We start from the raw sequence: 20159 nt of genomic DNA, 5'->3' as shown, positions 1-20159 counted from the left end.
CTTGCATGCTCTGTTCTCCATGCTGGTCGAGGTAATATTAAGCCTTTCAGAAAAGGAGTATGTTGTTCCCCACACCATTTAGTAACCACCACACCTTTCACCCTCAGTGGGAGGAAGATAATCCAGACTACTCTACAAATAGTACAGATCCAGCAGCTGGATACAAAATGAATCTTAATCAGAGACTTTCTGGCAACTCAGTTTCATGCAATTAACATAAATGATACACAGATTTCTCTTATAGAATCTTTCTCTAAAGTGCTCTGTGTACTGTTGTCCTAACACTGGTGTCCTAACACCCTATTAACTGCAAGGTTATCTCTGTGAACAGGTAAACATAGACATCGTCTCCACTTGCAAGGGAGGAACCTGAGGCAGAAAGAAGTCAAGTGACATAACAACAGTGACACAATAAGAGCAGGAATAGAAATGAGAAAAATGATTGTCACTTGAGAATCAAGAAGGTGTAATGGGAAGAATTCTTCCTTTTCTCTGACTATTAAAGGAAGGGCAGGGAGCAACCTTCTCAATGATAATTTTGAAAACGTCCTCGCCTGCTCTTTATAGTGAGGACAATTGCTGAGTTGAGTTCCTGGTGAGCTAACTGAGCATAGGGAAGGAAAGCTGCCTAACTGTGTAGATGCTCCATACATCCTCTGCAAAACTAGGGCTTCTCCTACTTGACTTTTTTGCCTGGCATGATCTCTAGGATGTACCTCTGATGATGCGTCCCATTTTCTGCCATTATATTCACCAACAAATGATTGTTGAATGTTGAAATTGTATGCTTAAGTTTTGTGAATGTGCCTAGGAAGAAGAATCACCGAGAAGGATCTTGTATAATCAAGTAACCCTGTCAACTCTCAGCTGTTTTTATCCAAATTCTGTTCCAGATCTGCATCTACCTAATGGGAGTGTCAGACTGAATCCCTGCTGCAAGTTTGAACCATGAAGGGATAGAGAGGTCTCAGTGAAGGCATTAATATAGAGTTAGAATTCCTGGCCCTTTCATATATATATATAGAGAGAGAGATCTACAGTCAAACAATCAAGTTATCTCCTAGATCTTTAAGATAAGAAGTTAGCCCTCCGAGATATTATAAGCAAAGTTTGTGGTAATATAATCCAAGGGAGAGACAGACCATTAGAAACATTTAATTCAGTAAAGAAACTTGAACATCCAAGAATATTAAATAGTGAAAATATTCTTTCAGAAAAATAAATGAGAAAAATAATAACAATAATGACACTGTATTTTCTCATTTAAACCCAATAAGGTAGGTATTATTATTACCATCTTACAAATTAGAAAACTGTTTTTTAAACAAATTGCCCAAGGACACAGGTAAGATGTGACCGAGCTGGTATTTGGACCTGTATGGGCTGGTTCCATAGCCTGTGCTCTCAGTTGGTTCATCCTCTGGCCTTCCAGTAGGGTGGCAGCCCACACCAACACAGATTCCCAGAGAAGACTAACAGTTGAAATGTTGCTTCCTCCCAAGGCTGATAGGGAGGATTTTGAAATAGAAAATACTAAACAAGGCAAGAAAGTACACGATTATCTGTAGCTCTTTTTCTAGGCCAAATTCAAGGTATAACTATTGAAAATTCAATCAATGGGAAAAGAAATATCTACCTATTAAGCTTGTTCCTCATTTATTAGCTAGAAATTTTGGCTCTGGGTCCCTAGTCAGTTGCACGCAATTAAACTCCAGGATCTTAAGTATACAACAACATAAATGAATCTCAGCCAGCAAGGGTGAAAATGATCAACTGAGAAATGCACAGATAACCACAAGGCGGCATTAATATCATTATTGAAAGGTTATCTGCTCAGGAAATCGACAAGGTGCCAAGAGGGGCACTCAGGGTGCCTCCCAAGAAATGAGAGCAGAGAAGAAACGAGGCCAAACAGAGAAAAGCCTTTGCTGACATTTTCAAAAGCTGACTTTATACAGGCCACATCCCCGAGGAGTGGAAAATGGCAATGTAAGGAAGCAGCAACACTAGAATATTGCAGGCCAGTACTTCACCACCAGTCTCTGGGAAGCATTTGAAAGGTTTTAGAGGATCAAGAGGAGCATCACTTCTACTCCTCCACGCTTAGCCCTCGGAGGAGAGAAGGTAACACTGTTAGAGGGAAAGCACTCCTGTCACCCAGGCTTTGGGAATGCTCAAGGTATTGGTGTGCTATATTAAGGAAAGAGGCAGCAGAGTGAACCGCTTCACCACAAAAAGCACTGGAATAAGAAATCGTGAGGCCAGGTTCCAGTGTGGAGTAGTAGCATTTTTATGTCAAATCAAAAGTGAATTTTGGTATCCCAGAATTCCTGTTTTGGGCCAAACCTCAACTTTCTATGCTCCATTATACACAGAGATACATTTATTTTGCACACACATAATCTTCTGTAGTGTTTAAAATGGCACATAGTGGCTTAGAACCCACCTCTAAAATCTGAGATTCAGGGATTTGTCTGTGTGGGATGATTGAGGCAAAGATGTTGATGGAAGTTACAGCAAGAGATGGAATGTCTGACCAGATTTGTGTGAACAGTATGATAGTGTGGGCAGAATGAGCTAATTTTCCTCTGATTTAAATATACCTTTTTTAATTTAAAGGGAGTATGTGTCTAAGGGAATTTACTTATTGGGGTGTTAAGTAAGAGCACTATTTTTAGAATTAGTGGATGCAGCCAAAATTAAATGGGACATTCTAATTGAGGCAGCTGAGAGAGGAAGAACATTTTAACTGGGCCTGGAAGGAAACTTTAGCTATTTCCATTGGAGTACAAAGAGGACAACTCTGGACTAAAGGACATTCTAGCAGTGGAGTGGGGAGTGGGATGGACCTGCTATTTGGGCTCAGGATGAGGAATCTGAACCAAAATGAAATGTGATGAGAATGTGTGGGCCAGAGCTGGCCTTCTGGGAACTGTGAGAATTAGGTGAGGATGTAGGGATGGACCTACACACAGTCAGAGAAGATGAGGACGGGTGGAATGGTGAATTTCTATTTAAATAACAGGTAGGAACTTGAGAGTCAGAGAGAACTCTCTGTTTCATCTGGGGGTTCAGGGACTGAGGACAGACTGACTTTAAATGGAGACTGAGCATGTCAGAAATGGGAATGGAAATTGTGACTAAACATCAACACCTGAGTGAAGCTCATAAACAGGATTAAAGTAATTTGTAGAATTAAATGGTTAAGGAACTCCCTTCTGTTAGTTGTGGTACAACAAGATTTTCTGAATGGAGTGATCATAGTCTTTCTGTGTTTTAATTTTCATTCTTAAAGAAAAATGTGTGTGTGCTTTCGTTGACATAGAGCACATGGAACTGTGACTTATGTTTTTGAATTTATGTAGCCTATTTCATACTATTATATCTCATTACAATACATGTTTCTACTCTTAAACCATGTTTTGGTCCAGGGACATATGTCCCCACACTCCCAAATCTATTCTCCTGTCATTAATGTACCTAACAAAAGTGAATGAGAAGAATTATTTCAATATTAATTTATATATAATATGTTTTATTAAGTAGCTTTCACTACATTTCCTAATTAGTGGTATTAGTTTATAAACTTTGAAAATGTGTTTATAAACTAAAAATATTTAGTATGCAATTAACATTATATTTGTACAACTGATTCATGCAAATTCTAGACCAGCCTTCTCAAATTTTATGTTTGCCCAACGCTAGTACCTCTTATCACTAGTGTAAATACAGGGAATGTAGCAAGACTGCGGGCTGCCCACCAAAACTCATTTCGTCTTCTGGGCACACAGCTAGACTGCATTTCCCAGGACCCTGTGAAGTTAGGCATGGTCATATGATTGAGCTCTAGCCAATGAGATGTAACTGAAAGTGATGCATGCCGCTCTAATGCCTGGCTCATAAAACATTTCGTGCACATCTCACGTATTCTTGTCCCATTTATGCTCACTTGAATAGAGATGATTCCCATGGAGACCCTGGAAGCCACATGTTGAAAATGGGTCCTGAGTGACTTCGTAGATAGGGGCCACCCCAACAAACTGTTCATTCACACAATCAAGATATAAACTTCTATTGTTTTGAACCATTATACATTTTAGTGTCTATCACTGCAGCAGATAACTTACCCTAACCAATACAGATTTCATCTTGGAAAATTGTACAGCTCAGGTTTTTTTTCCATTACTTGTAGTAATGAAATCGACAGAGATTGCAACTGATTGCTTTTAAAAAAAAATTTTTTTAATTTGGAAATCTGAAGTCACGTTACAATTTTGGACATAAACATTTCAGAACTACGGGTACCCCTTAAGCCCTGAGGCCCTATGCTCTAAGACATCCACTGTATATAATGAATTAACTTCTCTTCTATGCGTCCCAAATGATAATAGCTATGTCTCATCCTTGGGAGAATTGAGAAAATCATCCCCTCAAAACATTTTCATTAGGGCTTAATTCCCTGAGAACTCCAGTTGAGAAAGGCTGAAAGCATCATAAAAACAGAAGTGGGTATGCTTATATGTACCTTGATATATAATATACACATACACATTTATATGTCTTTCTCTATATATATGTGTGTTGATTTATTATATATAGTTCTGTATTCTTCAAGGGTTTTACAGCCTTGAATACCCATATGAACTGCGTGCACTGCAAGTGTCCAATATTGAAACTTTTACTTCTGTTTTGGCTGCCTATGAAGATTGTACCCTCCTGGGAACTTTCTGGTATCAACCATGAATCATAAATTAGATGCTCCAGAATGCCTTAGTATACATAGCACAAATCCTACAGAAACTGCTGGATCTTGGGACCTACTCTGTGCCTGTGTACCATGGGACTGTGGATCCCTGTCTTCTGCATTCATTACTGAATGAATGAATGATTATACTGTACAGAATGATTATACTGTAATCATTAAGGCAATGATTCTCAAAACGTGGAGTTACGTTGTATCCTGATTCCTCAGTATTCCCACTCCACTCTGGCAGCAAGACATGAGATTGTCTGGCAAATGGTTAAGAGGAGTAATTGGCATTAGACTAGAAGGTGGTTCTCCACACTGCCTGCAGATTGGAACCACCAGGATGGCTCTCTAAAAATACGACACCTGGGCCCCACCTCTGGAGATCCTGATTTAGGTAGCATTAGGACTTTTTAAAAGTTCTCCCACAGATTGTAATGTGCAAGTAGAGTTGAGAGCCGCTGCACTAGAACAATGTTTCCTCTCCTCGCTTGATCGTAAGAATTAGCTGGCAATCTTGTTTAAAAGTTTAGATTCTCGGGGCCAATTTAGGACATTCTCAATCCATGCCTTCGAGGGAGAGGTCTTTGAATTTTTCTTTTTTTAATGTTGGCCCCCAGATGATTCTTATGATTGGGAAATTTGGGGAAATACTTTATTAGGCTCTAAGCTCTGCTAGAAAAAGTGCTATGGCCTGTCATTCTCAGTTGTATCCCCAGGCAAAGCCTAGACTCTGGCTCATATCAAACATTCAAATATTTTATATTAATTAATTAACTCACTTACTTTTAAAGTGGAAATCAATTAAAAAAAAATTTTGACAAAATTTAAAATGCCATTCGTGACTAGTGTTATACTAGAGATTTACAAGAGTAGAGTTGTGCAAGATTTCACAAGTTTCAATTGGTTCTCTTTCAAGACTTTCTATAAGTATTGTAATGTAATCAATTAATTGGTCTGCATTCAGGCTCTGCAAGATGGTGTTTGCCAATGGATGCTAAATTCTTTCGGTCTAATAGCTTATTAGAAAAGTCACAAGTGAAAGGCATATTTCAGAGTGGACTCTATAATGTGAACCAAGAAATACAATTTACCTAATAGGTAATTAGAAAAACAATTAATAACTTGTTTATTTGTACTTGATTGTTGCTTTTGTAAAAATGCAGGACTTTTATATTTTGTGTTCAATTGAAAGGCAAATGCAACGTCAACGTAAAAATAATTATTAAAATTTTTTATCAATTTTTCTGAAATCTTCACTAATTTAATTAAATGTCATCTTAAAAATTAAAATTCTTCTAGCCCTTACCAGCTTTGTCATCTTAAATTATCTGTCATCAATAAGTCGGCTGTTTTTAAATTATCACTAATTATTTTCCTTTATAATCACCCAGATAAGCTGACACTCAAAAACTAACAGTGAATCCTTCTCAGGTCTAGACTTAGACCTTCAATTAATTAGTTGTGTTTTACAAAAAGAAATACCTGTATGTACGAGAATATTGTGGAGTGTTTTTTCAGCCTCAATATCTAAGGGAACAAATGAGGAATTAATAGCAATAACAAATGGCATTTGTAGAGTGCTTCACAGTTTACAAAATGCTTTCATATGCTAATCTCACAGGAGTGCCATGGCCACTCTATGATGGAATTATCACTATTTCATTGCTTACAGTGTTGTTATACTATGCACTTATGCAAGGAAAAGACCATTCATTTGATCCATATATGTTTGCAATGATGTTTTAGTTTCAATGTCAAACAATTTGGAAAATGTACTTCTCTAAGAAAACACAGACAGCTGCTAGTATTAAGTAAAAATCTTTAAAGTCTTTAGTTGTAAACCATGCTTTGCAAACTCCAATGACACAAAATGAATGTATAAATTGAGCTAGGTGTAGGTTGGTAAGTTGGTAGGTGGTGGGGTCTATGACAAATTGGAAAGTGCATTCCTGCCTAAAGCTATATACATTTAAAAATATATTCAAACAGTATGGGCCAACGAAAACATATCTGCGTGCCTCATATGCAAACTCTGCTCCACACTAGCAGAACATGGGGTGTAGAAGAAGAAATAAAGCAGGAACACAGAAGCATAAGGAGATGATATGAGAAATGGTTTGGGTCACAGCAGTTGAGCTTGATAGGGACTGAAGTAGAAAGAGGAAAGTTGATAAATATGGCTGATGCTCATCCAATATCATCGATCTTCTTCTGTCTCTCTGTTCTGACTTGGTGTTGTTGTTGTTGTTGTTGTTGGGACAGTATAATATAGTGTTAAGAACATTGTAAGGATGTGCCCATGGACTTAAATCTCTTTAGTCAGTTTTCTTGCTGTAAAATGGAGATAATAATAACTATATATGTATTATAGAATTGTTGTGAGATTAAATGAGAGCATACATGACAAGAGTCTAGCAGAGCTCCTTTCACATTGTAAGTGCTAAATCAATCATCATCATCATCACTGGAAAGAACCATTTCCTTACTCATTCCTTGAACTTCTCCTTAGTATATACGAAAAATTGAAATTAACTTTCAGACTTATATGGTAAGAAGCTTGCCAGGGGAAAGGCAGAGTCTTTTCTTTCACTCAAATAAATCAACAAGCACATAACCAAAGATAGAAGTGTCCCCTCTCTCTGGGCTGATCTATAAGCTCAAACAGCCTTTTTTCCTTTAGAAGTATAAAAGTTATTGGGCAAGTTAGTCAGATTCTGTCTGCAAGTAGCCATACTTGTAGCAACTAGGCCATTGCTTCCTGAAATAACATTCATAGAAATGCCTTGAGAATTTGGTTCAATTAAAATGCACTGATTGAATATCTTCTCTGTGTGAGATACTACATTCAGTTCTGGAAATCTGAGATGAGGAGACCAGGATCTCTGCCCTTGAAGCCCTGAGATGCCCAGTCTAGAAGGGGAGAGAAAAATGTAAGCAGGTCATTTCAATACAAATGCAAACACATGTCTGAGTTTCTCACTCTCTGACGTGCATCTTTCCCTTTAGTCTCTCCTTCAGTGGGATTTTCTAAGCATTGTAGAAATGTGAGGATTAGTATGCTGTGAAAACACTGAGAAAAGATACTTGTCTGTTCTTCAAAGTCTAGTTTTAGCTCTACATCCTCTAGGAGGCTTTCTACTCTACTTTGATCTTTGATTTACTTGAAATCCTTTGAAAATTGCTGCTTAATCATTTTGGTCCTTAATCATTTTCTACCTTAAATGGCAATTAAATTGCTTCCTGGGCATATGTTCTATGTCCCAACCAGATCCTAGTGAGTGAGTCCTATGAGGGGAAGGACTGTACTCTTTTGGGCAATATGCAATACCATATCTGCATTAATCTGAAAAACTGAGTGTTATATTGTTGCCAGATTAGCAGAAAATAGTCCACAAATAATAAACACGATAGTTTGGGACTATATTATATTGAAGGCACCTATGAAACAGTGTTTCATAAAATTTGAAGACTTTTTCATACAATTTAAGCATTTAGATTAGATTAAACACAGAAAAAATGGTAAATACAAATTTATATCTGTTATATAGTAAGTGTTCTATTTTCACTTTTAATCAACATTTACATTTTTGGTCCTGCTGTGTAACTTGCACTTACTCACAGGGCAACAGAACACATATTCAATTCCCCCACAAATGAAGAGTTACAGCTAGAGAAAACTTTCAGTGATGCTTCATTTGTTTTAATACCACATGCAAATATGGTTAGGATGACAAGATAATGCTCTTAAAACTCATAAATTACAAGTTTGCATTATGCTAATTTATCACATAAATTTATTTCCTAAATATTTTCCTGAAAGTCAAAGAAAAAGTATGTTCATTAACACAAATGTTTTTAAAAGAGAGATAAAGAAAAGAACTAATAACTAACAGTAAAGAAATGACTTTTATTTGAAAACTAGTAAATATAAATAGATTGAGTCCTACATATGTTTACTTCCAATATCTAAGATTCAATCATCTCAAATCTAATTTATTTTCTCTCCCCTGTCTTTCATACCTGTCTCTTCCTTTCATTTCCACTGCCACTAGTGAAATTCCGCTTTTCCTCACTTCTCATCTAGATGACTGCACCAACTCCTTCACCAGTTCTTGACCCCCTTCAAGTTGATCTTTCACAAAGGTGCTGGATTAATCTTTCCATAAAACAGTTCCAAATGTGCGATTCCTAGCTCAGACATCCTCAGTGCCACCTCCTTGCTTATAGAACAACGTCTAAACTACCTTCCTCTAGCATTCACTCATTTCTGTGCTCGTTTCAACTTATTTTTTTAAATTTCTTTCCAATAGTCTGCTTCCTAAATTACATACACTACATACATTTATACGCTTCTCTAAAGTTAAACTACTCCTTGTTCCTATCTATGCCTTTAACTTTCTACTCTCTATTTTCTTCATGTCTTCTCCAAGCCTAGGACACTCTCCCAAATACTGTTATTCTTCAGGGCCAAGCTCGAATGTCAACTCTTCCACGAAGTTGTTTCTAAATTCTCAGAAGGAATTAATATTCTTCTTTCTGAAATTTTTTCACTGCCTCTTTTATAGAACTTGTAATTTTATATCTAAAATCTGTTTAGGTAAGTATTTTTCTCCTCTACTAGAGTATGAAAGCTTTTACTTTGCAAGCTCTATTGTACCAAGTATAAAGACTCTAAACATAGTAGATATTCGAATAGTTGTGCAATAAATGAGTGAATGGTATAATTAATTAATATTTAATAGTTTCAAAACCATGGACTTTGTGCAAAGTACTATATATGGGATCCATAGGAACCTTATTGATAATCATGAAATGAACGTTACTGATTTTGAAATCTGACTTGTTTCATAAACTAGATCAGTGGTTGTCCAGCTATTTTCCACAGCACCTTTGGGATTCCACAGAGGTGGCCCAGGAATCTCCCGCCTTGGCAGTGGAAAATGGCAAGTGAAGAGAATTCTCTACCCTACACTCTGCCTTCAACTAAAGCTGCTCCATTTTGTATAATGTCCTTCCTGTAAGACTTTGCTTAGAGAAAGCTCTCACCATTTAAAAAAATTTTTGAAATCCCTTGGGGTTCCACCCCTGGAACACTCTAATTCTGTATTTGTTTCAAGTTTCTATTCTACATGAAAATATCTTTACATGAAAACTAGTTAAATGAACTGCTGTGTTTTAGCTGAATTTACTACTACAAAAAATACCAAAGTGGTAGCACAAAAGTAGTGTTTCAGATAATTTTATATCAAGTCCTCCTATAATACCTGGCTTTGTATGAGACATGACATTCTATAATAGTCATTGATCTCAATCCTTGATCTGACTTTACTGACCTGAGAACTAGCTAGCCGGTGAATCTTACAGACACCACTATCTTTCTGGACATTTTTCACAGATCTGAAAGATCCCTGAGAGGCAGTAATACAGTTTTCAATTTCTGTAAAAGACAATACAAAACTTTATATTGCCTAGGCTTATAGTAGCCGGTCCCCTTACCCACAGAGTAGAAAACCCTGATCTGCAATAAATCTAAAATGTAGCTTCACTGAAATCTGTTTTAGCCTCTTCATCTGTTACACAATTCTAAGTTCATTATTCAAAGGAAAAAAAATACCTGTTTAAGTCCCGGTGTATAATTGGCTGTGTCAGGTTGTGAAGGTACTCCATACCTTTGGCAACATCTACTGCAATAATTAATTTAGACTGCAAATCAAGAATCCTAGAATTTAAAAATAGATTTAATGAGGATGAAATGGTCAAAGCCAATACCATATCTTTCTAAAAGAAATCAATGGTGTGTGTGATTTGTTATTCTGTATAATTTCAGCCTTTTTTGCTTTATTGAAGGTTAAGCTAAAAATTCAACAAATCTGGAAACACAGCTTTTCTGCATCAGATAATGCTTAATTATAGATCAATTCAGATACCAACCCCTCTTATTTAAAATATTCTACTTGATTTTATAACATTTTAATATTATACTTAATTTCTTTGTAATAACATAAAAATGGAAGCTACTTTAATCACTGAGTGAAACCACATTCTAATTATTGTATGCATGGATCTAGGAAGTAAATTCAAATTAGACTTGTGCAAGACCATTCTTTTTTAAAACTTTTTAAAGTAAATACTGTGACCCCTGGTAATTATTTTATCTGAGCTTATACATATGTCTGCTTTATTGATAGGTCAAATTTAGCCTAATTATTATAAGCTTCAGTTACTAATTTAAATTCCTTGAATTTGTTATCTTCAGTTGAATTTCTGTTAAAAAGGCACAAAAATATTTCTATTCACTAAAGCACAATTATTGGGCATTAATTACTAGCCAGCTTTAAAAAATGCCACATTTCCTGGTACTTAGAGACTTCATCCAAGCAGAAAGTCTCTGAGGTGCTACAAGGATAATTTCAATGACATGTCAAATGATAAGCCAGAACAAGAGACCCATACCTCTTCTGTTCATGAAGGAGGGAGAATAGAGAACCCCCTGATATGTACTGAGTGACGATGGCAAACTGGCTGGGGTCATTCAAGCAAGCACCCACGAACTGAATTACACACGGATGATTGAGCCGGCAGAGAATGGACACCTCTCGGCAAAACATATCCACATCTGACTTGGAGCAGTAGGTGTTGGCTCGATAACTGGAAATGGCAGCAACAGGAAATCCTCAGTCAACAGATGGATCAAAACAAGTGGCTCTCCACACATATGCTTCTCAAAGTTCACAACTCTACTTGGATGCTAAATTTTCTCATTTTCTTGCTTACCGTTTTATAGCCACTATTTTATTTCTGCATCGTCCTTTATACACTTTCCCAAAAGAACCTAAAATTGTTTAAGAGAAATAAATGAACACATTATCTTGAGCTCATTAAACTAAAGCAGCCTAGTATTTTGTGAGGTTACCTGAGCCGATAATCTCATGGAACTCAATTTCTGAGAGCTGAAGATGGAAATGTGAAGGCAATCCAGCCCTTAGGAGGAGAACATCTGCCTTCTCTGCAAACAGGAATTATTTTATTTTTAAAGATAAAAAGCAAACACATAAATGTGTACTCACACATACACATATATACTTTACTTATCCAAAAATATCATTCCCTAGTAACATTTAAGTTTTCAACTGTCATTGACTACTTGGAGATACTGAAACCATATCACGAATGGTCCCTATCCCGCTGCATTAAAAGCATGGTAGTTCTCAGTCTCTATTACCTGACCTTTGTTATCAGGGCTGAGAGTTTATTCCTGATCTGATCAACAACTAACTTGTCTGCATGACATGGCAACCCTGGAGTACAGTCCATATTACAGCATGATAAAGAGTCTTCTCCTGTCAATCCCTGCAACTGATCACAATAGGCTTAGCCAAATATCCATAAATTAAACCTCAAAGGGATGCCAATTAGATGTCTGGAAATAAGCACATGAATCATTCAGATGAAACATCTCAAAGCAAAAATAATTTTAAAAAGCTTCAAATTCTAAGTAGTTAAATATAAATTTACAGTTGATTCATATTTTTTACTTTCCTGATTCAATGGTATTAATTTCTGTGTGCAGCATACATTCAAAGAAGTCCTCAAAGTATTACTTATTTGAGATCTTTTGAAAAATAATTTTTTTCAAATGTTTTTTCCCCATGGAAAACCTATTCCCAATTCTCCTTAAAGATATTAATATTTGTAATTTACATTTTGTTAAAAATACAAATGTCTATGAGAATTTGATCCTTAACACGTGAAATTTTCACTGTCATACCTTCATGAACTGAGAAGGCATATGCAAAATAGTAGAGCAGTGAGGTTAATCATGGAATGAATAGTCTGCTAATAATATTGTTTATGCTTGTAAAATAGCATTTGTAATAGTCAAACAAAATAAAAAATTATCATATTTGAGGCAATAGTTATCCTTAGTAATAAAATATAACAATTGTCCCATATTAAAATACCTTTTGTCATGCTTTTAATCTTCCCCAAGGGTGATGGAACAGACACATAGGAGCCGTCTGGAAATCAAATTATATCATACAGTTAGAAGTAGAAATCATTTTTTTCTATATAAAAGTTAAACACCATAAAAAGAAGCAGGCGACAAAAAAAATTTTGCTAAGAAAACCAAGTGAAACTATAGCTTAAGCCCAGGTCTTTCTCTGGGTACTGAAACTGTACAGCAAGCGTATATTTAGAGTGTACAAAAAAAGATTAAAAATAAAAATCTAAGGTCTGGCAGACTCCAGCAGATTTAGTTTGTGTCTGGGTAAGAGTATTCTCCATCCTGCCTTAATAGATTACTGAAATGGAAAAGGACTACTCTCAGCTTACCCAAGCCTTCCTAGTCATGCACGAGCCTCATGAACATCCTGGCCAGGGAATGTTCAACTCAGAGGAACTGCAGATTGGTGAGTTAGAAAATAGCCTAAGTGAGACTTCTTTACTTTCAGCCTCACTCACATAAATTTTCTTAAAATAAAGGTAATCTAACATGCCCTCCTCCCTACCCCTGGAATGACAGTACTAACAGAAACACAGGTTTACTTTTAGGCACAAAATTGCATTAACAATGAAAACTGAATAAGAATGGGGGTACCTCCTCCAGGCTGAGAATATTCATTACAGGGCAATTCATCCTGCGGTCTCTTATAATGCTTGAGGAGTGTGACAATCGCATCATGTCCTTTGTGAAAAGACGAAAAGGGCAAAGAGCCTTAATTTTTGTTTGATTTTTTTCAGCTCCGCCTAACCCAGAAGTAAATAGAGGTAGCTTGAAACATAGGATGTATCTTAAGAGATAATATATTGCAATAGGAATTTAGTACTTTCATTCATTCATTCATTCAAAATAATTCATTAAGACTCTACTATATGTGAGGCACTATGTTAAGTGCTATGTTGGGTACTGGGGATACAATGAACAAGGTGACTATGGTCCTACCCTTAAGAAGTTTAGTGTAGCTGAAGGAGTAATAAGAATGATGAGAATTTCTAAAAGAGGAAATACCAAGTGCTATGGGAGTCTATAATAAAGGCACCACTAAAAGGGTGATAAGCACATATGGTAACCAGGAAGGAGAGATGTGTCCACTGTGATCGAGCATTACATTTGGTTGGCATCTGTAGTATAACATGGCACTAAGACAATTTACATAGGTTTTTGTGGCAGGAGACAGCTGGCTGTCCACCACTGTTTGTGCTCCCCATTCATGGAGTCAGTTTGTCACTGGGAATGTCCACCCAAGGACAACGGTTCCCTATCTCCTTTGCATCCAATTGTGGCCGTGTGAGAAATTCTCACCAAGGGAACGTGAGCAAAAGTGTTGTCACTTGCAAGTTTAGGCTTTAAGAAACAGGTGAGCCTTCTCTACTTTCTCCATCTGCTGGCTGGAGGCAGAGGGTTCTCAGGCCCTAGGGGATGGTAGAAGGCCATCCACTGACCAGAATTGCCCACCCTGGACTGTTACACAACTGAGAAATAAATTCCGATTATATAACACCACCAAAATTTGGGGATTTATTAAGTGCAATAGGGACTTATTGTGAAGGATAAAAAAATGCTAAATGCTCCTCTGAGTAGACTAATGATTTTCAATAGAACTAAACTTTGATACTATTTTATGTTTTAACTATAAAAATAATCTATTGAAGCTAATTTATACAAGAGGAAAACAAAGTCAACCTTAAAGACCCTGCCAAGAGATTTCTGAAATAAAACAGAATTCATTGTAAAACTGGCTAACTTTAGGAATTGAAAAAGCATAAGGTCTTATCCATCATGAAGGGTTCATAGTTAATATTGGTTCAGTATACACCTAGCTAAAATATAGAGTATATGCTGAGAGTTGTTCCTGCTTATCAAATCCTCCCTTCAAAAAAGTAATTAAAATTAATAAAGCATGCAAGATCATGAGATGGAATAATTAAGATATTTACTAGCACTAAAAGCTTTTCCAAATGTAACATCTCAAGACCAGTATCTTGAAGGAAAAAAATAATTGTGATTATGATTGCTAAAACTTGTAGCAAAACTTAAATCTATAGAGTTAACTACTAGTGTCCATTTTCTTATCATCCATAGATTTCTATTCGTGACTGGTGGATCTGTGATTTTCTCAACTCATAGACACAGGTTATGATGAAATAATAGGGAGCCAGTCCTATTAGCACTCTTTCTTTGGACTCTCATGTGCTCATAAACAGGGAAACCTCAAGACCCAAATGACATTAGCCAACATGCAAATTTCTAAAGGAAAAGCCTAATAAGCAGAAGGAACAGATAGCGCAAATGTCCCAAGATGGGAGCAAATGTGCCACGTTCAGAAAATGAAAGAAGGCCAGCAGGGCTGGAGCATCACGAGCGAGGATGAGAGTGGTACCAGAGCGGGCTGGAGAAGTGGGTAAGCACACACCACGCGGAGTAGTGCTTCACAAACGTTTTAGTGTGTAAAGAATCACCTGGAGTGCATGTTAAACCACAGATTCCTGAGCCCTAACTCCAGAGATTCTGATTGGAAAGGTCTAGCCGGACCTGAGAGTTGCTTTTCTAACTTTTCCCAGGTGATGCTGATCAGGAGTCCACACTTGGATCCTATTGATGTGGAACTTTATAGGTTAGGATAAGGAGTTTGGATTGTAATGTAGGGAAGATGGAGGACCACTGAAGGATTTTAATTAGTTGAAGGGCATGATGTTTTACTTTTTAAAAAGATCCTTATTTACAGATTAGAGCTGTTGATACATCCTCACAAGGCTGTTATAAAGATTAAGCGAGATAATGTATGTAATATGCCTAACAATTCTAACATACAAGTATGCCTTTTGGAGCCTTTCACTGCTTTCTTGCCTTACTGTTTTGCCTCAAGAATTGTAAATGAACTTGGAAACTCCTTTATGGAACTTCAGATAAATTTTCTAAATACCAATATATTCCATTTCTATTGCTGCTGTTGTTAATTACCACAAACTTAGTGGCTTAAAGAATATAACTTTATTATCCTATAGTTCTGGAGGTCAGAAGTCCAAAATGGTTCTCACTGGGCTAAAACCAAGGTATTGGCAGGGCTGCGCTCCTTTCTAGAGGCCCTAGAGGAACATCAGTTTCCTTGCCTTTTCCAACCTCTACAGAACTGACATGCCTTGGACTGAGGCCCCCTTTATATCGCCAAAGCTCTTACTTTGTATCACCCTGACCTCTGTTTCTGCCTCCCTCTTCCACGCTTAAGGAGCCCAGTGATTACATTGGGCCCCCTGGGATAATCCAGGACAATCTTTTTCTTCAAATCAGCTAATTAGCAGCCTTAATTCCATCTGCAACCTTAATTCCCTTTTCCCAAGGAAGGCTGCGCACTCACAAGTTACAGGAATAGGGCTGGACGTCTTTTGCAGCGTGTTTTGTGTGTGTGTTGGTGCTGCCTCCTGTCGAGCACCGCCCTTTCTTCCCCACTGCTGACGGCCATTTTAGCCTGAGGGAAAAAGCAGCACCACCACCACCAATTTCTGTGGAATTAAAATACCTCTTGATCTGTCCTGTTGCGAGATCCATAGGTTCTGAGGTTTTGTCTGCTGCTCTCCACACTGTCTCCACACTTTAATAGGACCTGTGGTGCTTTTGAAAATGTTTTTTCACTTAATTTTATCTTTAAGTGTTTGGGACCAGGAAAAAAAACAGAACAAAAAAAAATTTTTTTTTCTTATTTCTGTTTTTCCTAGGAGAGGCTCCTTTGGGGGAAAAAACCGACCCAAATCCCAAGCATTTACCCAAGCACAACCAAGCTGAATTGAGAGAGCCCGCTCCCCGCCTGTCTCAGCCCCTCTGTTGGACTGTGTGTGGCTGACAGCGGAGAGGGCCTCCTGCGTTCCCTCGTGAAGCAGAAGCGGCGGCGTGAATCCTGAACGCCTGCGTGAGGCAGTGATCACACCCTCGATGTTACCTTTCATTTCAACAGCTCTCTTGGCTCCACTTGCTCTGAGCAGTTTTAATTTCCTGCCAGCGCAGTGGCACAATTTGCTGGGATGCTTTTCATCAAGAGCCTAATGAGTGCCTGGGTTCTGGCTGATGATAAGCGTGAGGCTGCCAGGGAAACGCCAGGAGGCCCCCTTGGCTCTGGAAGGCATCTCCGCCAGATTTCCCACCTCCGACTAACTGGGCTGAGGCACACACGTATGGAAAATTATCTACTGCTCTCGCTACTCTGACAAACTACCAAAGTGTGTGCAAAGAAACCTGAAAACACTGGGGCCCAGCTCCTGTCCTGATACTCGGCCACAAGGAGTTAAGCAGAAAAATGGCATGATGGAACTCACTAAATGGACTTGTGAAGCCAAACTCCTGATAACGGATACACCCAGATAACAAGGCACACTAATGGAACACATCCAGAGATAATCAAACTTCCACTAATTAAATAAAATGTTTTTCCATATCTAAGAATTTTCTGTCTACATCCAAGTATTTTCTCCAAATAGGAGGTTGCTATGTTATCAGTCCAATACAGTTAGAATAACGATTTGCACTTTTAAAGTATTATTCACTGGAGCCCTGAGGGTTTTGGCAAATGGGACTCTCCTGTTGGCTTGACATCTATTTCCTGCTCCCCAATCTTCCAGTGCTGTCTGTATCCCCCAAATTCCATGCTTCCCCTGTAATTCATCTGCTTATCATGTTCCTTTACTCCTTACATTTGGAATGATGTTCCCCTCTCAAACCTCTTTGCTTTCAACTTTCTAAATAGCTCTTTATTTTAAAAGCTAAGTTATTGTTTAAGGCTACAAGTCCATCTAAAAGGCTGTTATGTAGACAGTTTAGTATCTACATCATGGTCATGTACAAAACAGAGGATTCATAATTGTTCAAGAAGGAAAAGTACAAATTTTACTATTTCCCCATAAGGTTGTCTCTCTGTCTCAACCATTTCATCTTAGGAACAATGAATGCTGTTCATTGCTATAAGAAATTATTTTAAAAACATAGAAGAAACCTTGCTATGAAAATTATTTTAAGAACTAGGTCTGAAGATTAATGGCAAGTGACACCAGTACTAAGATCTTCTCCCTGACTTTGTGACTCTGAGGCCCCCTGGGTCCACGGTTAAGTAAAGAACATGGAGATTTGGTCTCTGTTACAGAAACCAAGGAATTCCTATCGACCTCATATGTCCCACATGCCCAGGTCATCAAAAGAGGAGTCTGGGCCTTTCTTTACACCTGCCTCAAAGAAGAAAACCTTCACAGCAATGATATAGATGAGATTTTGCTTAATATTTTGCTATCTCCCCTTCCCATCATGTTAATAGCTCATTTTCCAGAAGCATTGAATAGTGGGATCAGAGGATCGCTCCTGATGTTTGCCCTTCTGTGGCTGATGTTCCTCCTGACAGTTCTGGTCCCACACACTGTCAACTAAATCAGAGGCAACACAAATTGCAGACTTGCTGCATCTTCTCATGACTTAAATCTGAAAGATGCTTTAATTTTATATTACAAGAAAGGGAACACACAGCCTCTTCCCCCCATCAATCTTGTCCCATAATCATCAGGCCCAAACAAGACCACCACCAGTCCTTCTTCACCTTGAGATAAGAATCCACAATCATGAGTGCTTTTGCCAAAAGAACATTATATACAAACCAAGTCATTCAGCATTCCCCTTTCCTCTTTTTCTCTCCTTCCCATTTGGTCTTTCTTCTCCTTCCCTTTCATTCTACAAATATTTATTGAGCACTCGTTAGAGACCAGTTCAAATAACATTTTCCCAGGGAAGCCCTCCATCACTTCTCAATTTTAAATAGTGTCCTTGAACTTTTTACTCACCCTTTCCTTTTTATTTTATTCATAGCACTTATTATTATCTGATAGTTTCTATTTGTTTGTTTGCTTATGACCTGTCTCTTCCGCTAGAAATGCAAACTTCCTAAGAGCAGGGGAATATTGTCTGTCTAACTCACTGTTTTACTTTAGTTCCTAGTACAGTCTCTGTCACATATTAGGTTTATAATAATTTCTTTTTCCAGGAATGAATGGTACAAGTTACGAGAGATATACTGTTAAAATAAAAATGCTCTTTACTCTTGTGATGAATGCTGTGTAGTAGAAAAGAGAAAAATAATTATATAAATGTTCACTCAAATTTAATTTAGCCAGGCTCTAGGAAGGAAAGGTAGAAGATGCTGTGAACACGCATAATGGTGCTATTTTACAATAGGCTGGAGGGGTCAGGAAAGAGTTTTTTGAAAAACTATCTTTCAAGCTGAACTTGAAAGATGAGTATGAGCTGATTAAGTAAAAAGGGAGGAGAAAAGCATTCCAGCCAGAGGGAAAATTTTCACAGTTCCAATGTATAGAAAGAGGAGCTTTATTTAGAGCATTCTTTAAAATTTTCTGTCTATTAATTTGAGTATTAAGACTGTGTAGTTAATACAAAACCTATGATATTTAAAGAAATACCTACAGAGACAACTGAATAGTAGTAATTAGTATTCTTGAGAATATCAACTGTATTATGACCTACCAGATGCCATTTAGTGAGACATGGAATAGAATGTTATGGCTGAAATATCTGCTCATTCTCTATTTCACTTCAACAAACATGTATTGAGCAACCATTAGGAACCAGCCATTGAATTAAGTTTTTGGAATATGAAGATTAATAGCCCAAATGTTTGCCCTCCAGAAGTTTACAATTTGGTAGGGGAGAGAGTGTTTCAATATGAAGTGGTAAATTCAGAGATAGAGATGTTCATATGGTACAATAAAACATAAAGAAACGACACATATGCTAGGCTGAATGTCAGGGAAGACTTTCTGGAAGAGAGGATCCATAAACTGACTCTTGAAGGCCAATAAGGAATCAGAAATTTAAAGAATGGAGTGGGGTGAGGAGGATGGGAGGGTATAGAGACAGAGAGAACCGCATGAGAAAAGGTGTGGAAACAGAATAACATGATATGTACAGGGAGGAACAAGTAGTTTTATATTATATCATGTAAATAGACACTGTCTCACACGGTTATTGTGCAGATTTGATGACTTAATGCATGTGAAGTATTTAGAATGTGCCTGGCACAGAATGAACCCCCAGTGAATGTCAGTAATCTAGTGAATGCGGTTATGATTGTGGCGTGTGGGTCACTCATGTGGCAGGAGTGACTGGATATGAGGGTTGAGAGGTAGGAAGGGCATGGGGCATGCCATGACAATAAACTGGGACTTTTTCCTATGGGGGATAGTGTGTCAGTGAAGGATTTTAAGCTGGGGAATTATATGCCCTATTTACACTGTGAATACATCTTTCAGACTACAGTTGCCAAATGGAATCACAAGATGCTGATGACAAAAAAAGAGTAGTTACGAGGCTATTAAAATGGATCAGGAGAAGGATGATAAGACCATGAACTAAAACAGTGAT

At 37.6% G+C, this 20159-nt stretch overlaps 1 protein-coding gene across 1 annotated transcript in view; it reads right to left on the bottom strand.

Annotated features, from left to right (window-relative positions):
* Positions 1-20159, bottom strand: part of TNNI3K (TNNI3 interacting kinase) — a 270883-nt gene that overhangs the window by 151514 nt on the left and 99210 nt on the right. The window contains exons 12-17 of the mRNA XM_058538296.1: positions 13350-13436; positions 12712-12768; positions 11664-11756; positions 11525-11582; positions 11204-11398; positions 10365-10469 (exon numbers count right to left, since the gene is read on the bottom strand). Of these exons, the coding sequence (XP_058394279.1) occupies positions 10365-10469; positions 11204-11398; positions 11525-11582; positions 11664-11756; positions 12712-12768; positions 13350-13436 (595 nt within the window). The remainder of the gene's footprint in view (positions 1-10364; positions 10470-11203; positions 11399-11524; positions 11583-11663; positions 11757-12711; positions 12769-13349; positions 13437-20159) is intronic.

This window comes from Diceros bicornis, chromosome 4 (assembly GCF_020826845.1).
Source record: "Diceros bicornis minor isolate mBicDic1 chromosome 4, mDicBic1.mat.cur, whole genome shotgun sequence".
Taxonomy (NCBI): Eukaryota; Metazoa; Chordata; class Mammalia; order Perissodactyla; family Rhinocerotidae; genus Diceros; species Diceros bicornis.
Note: the sequence above shows the minus strand (reverse complement) of the source record. Positions and strands in the feature narration are given on the sequence as shown.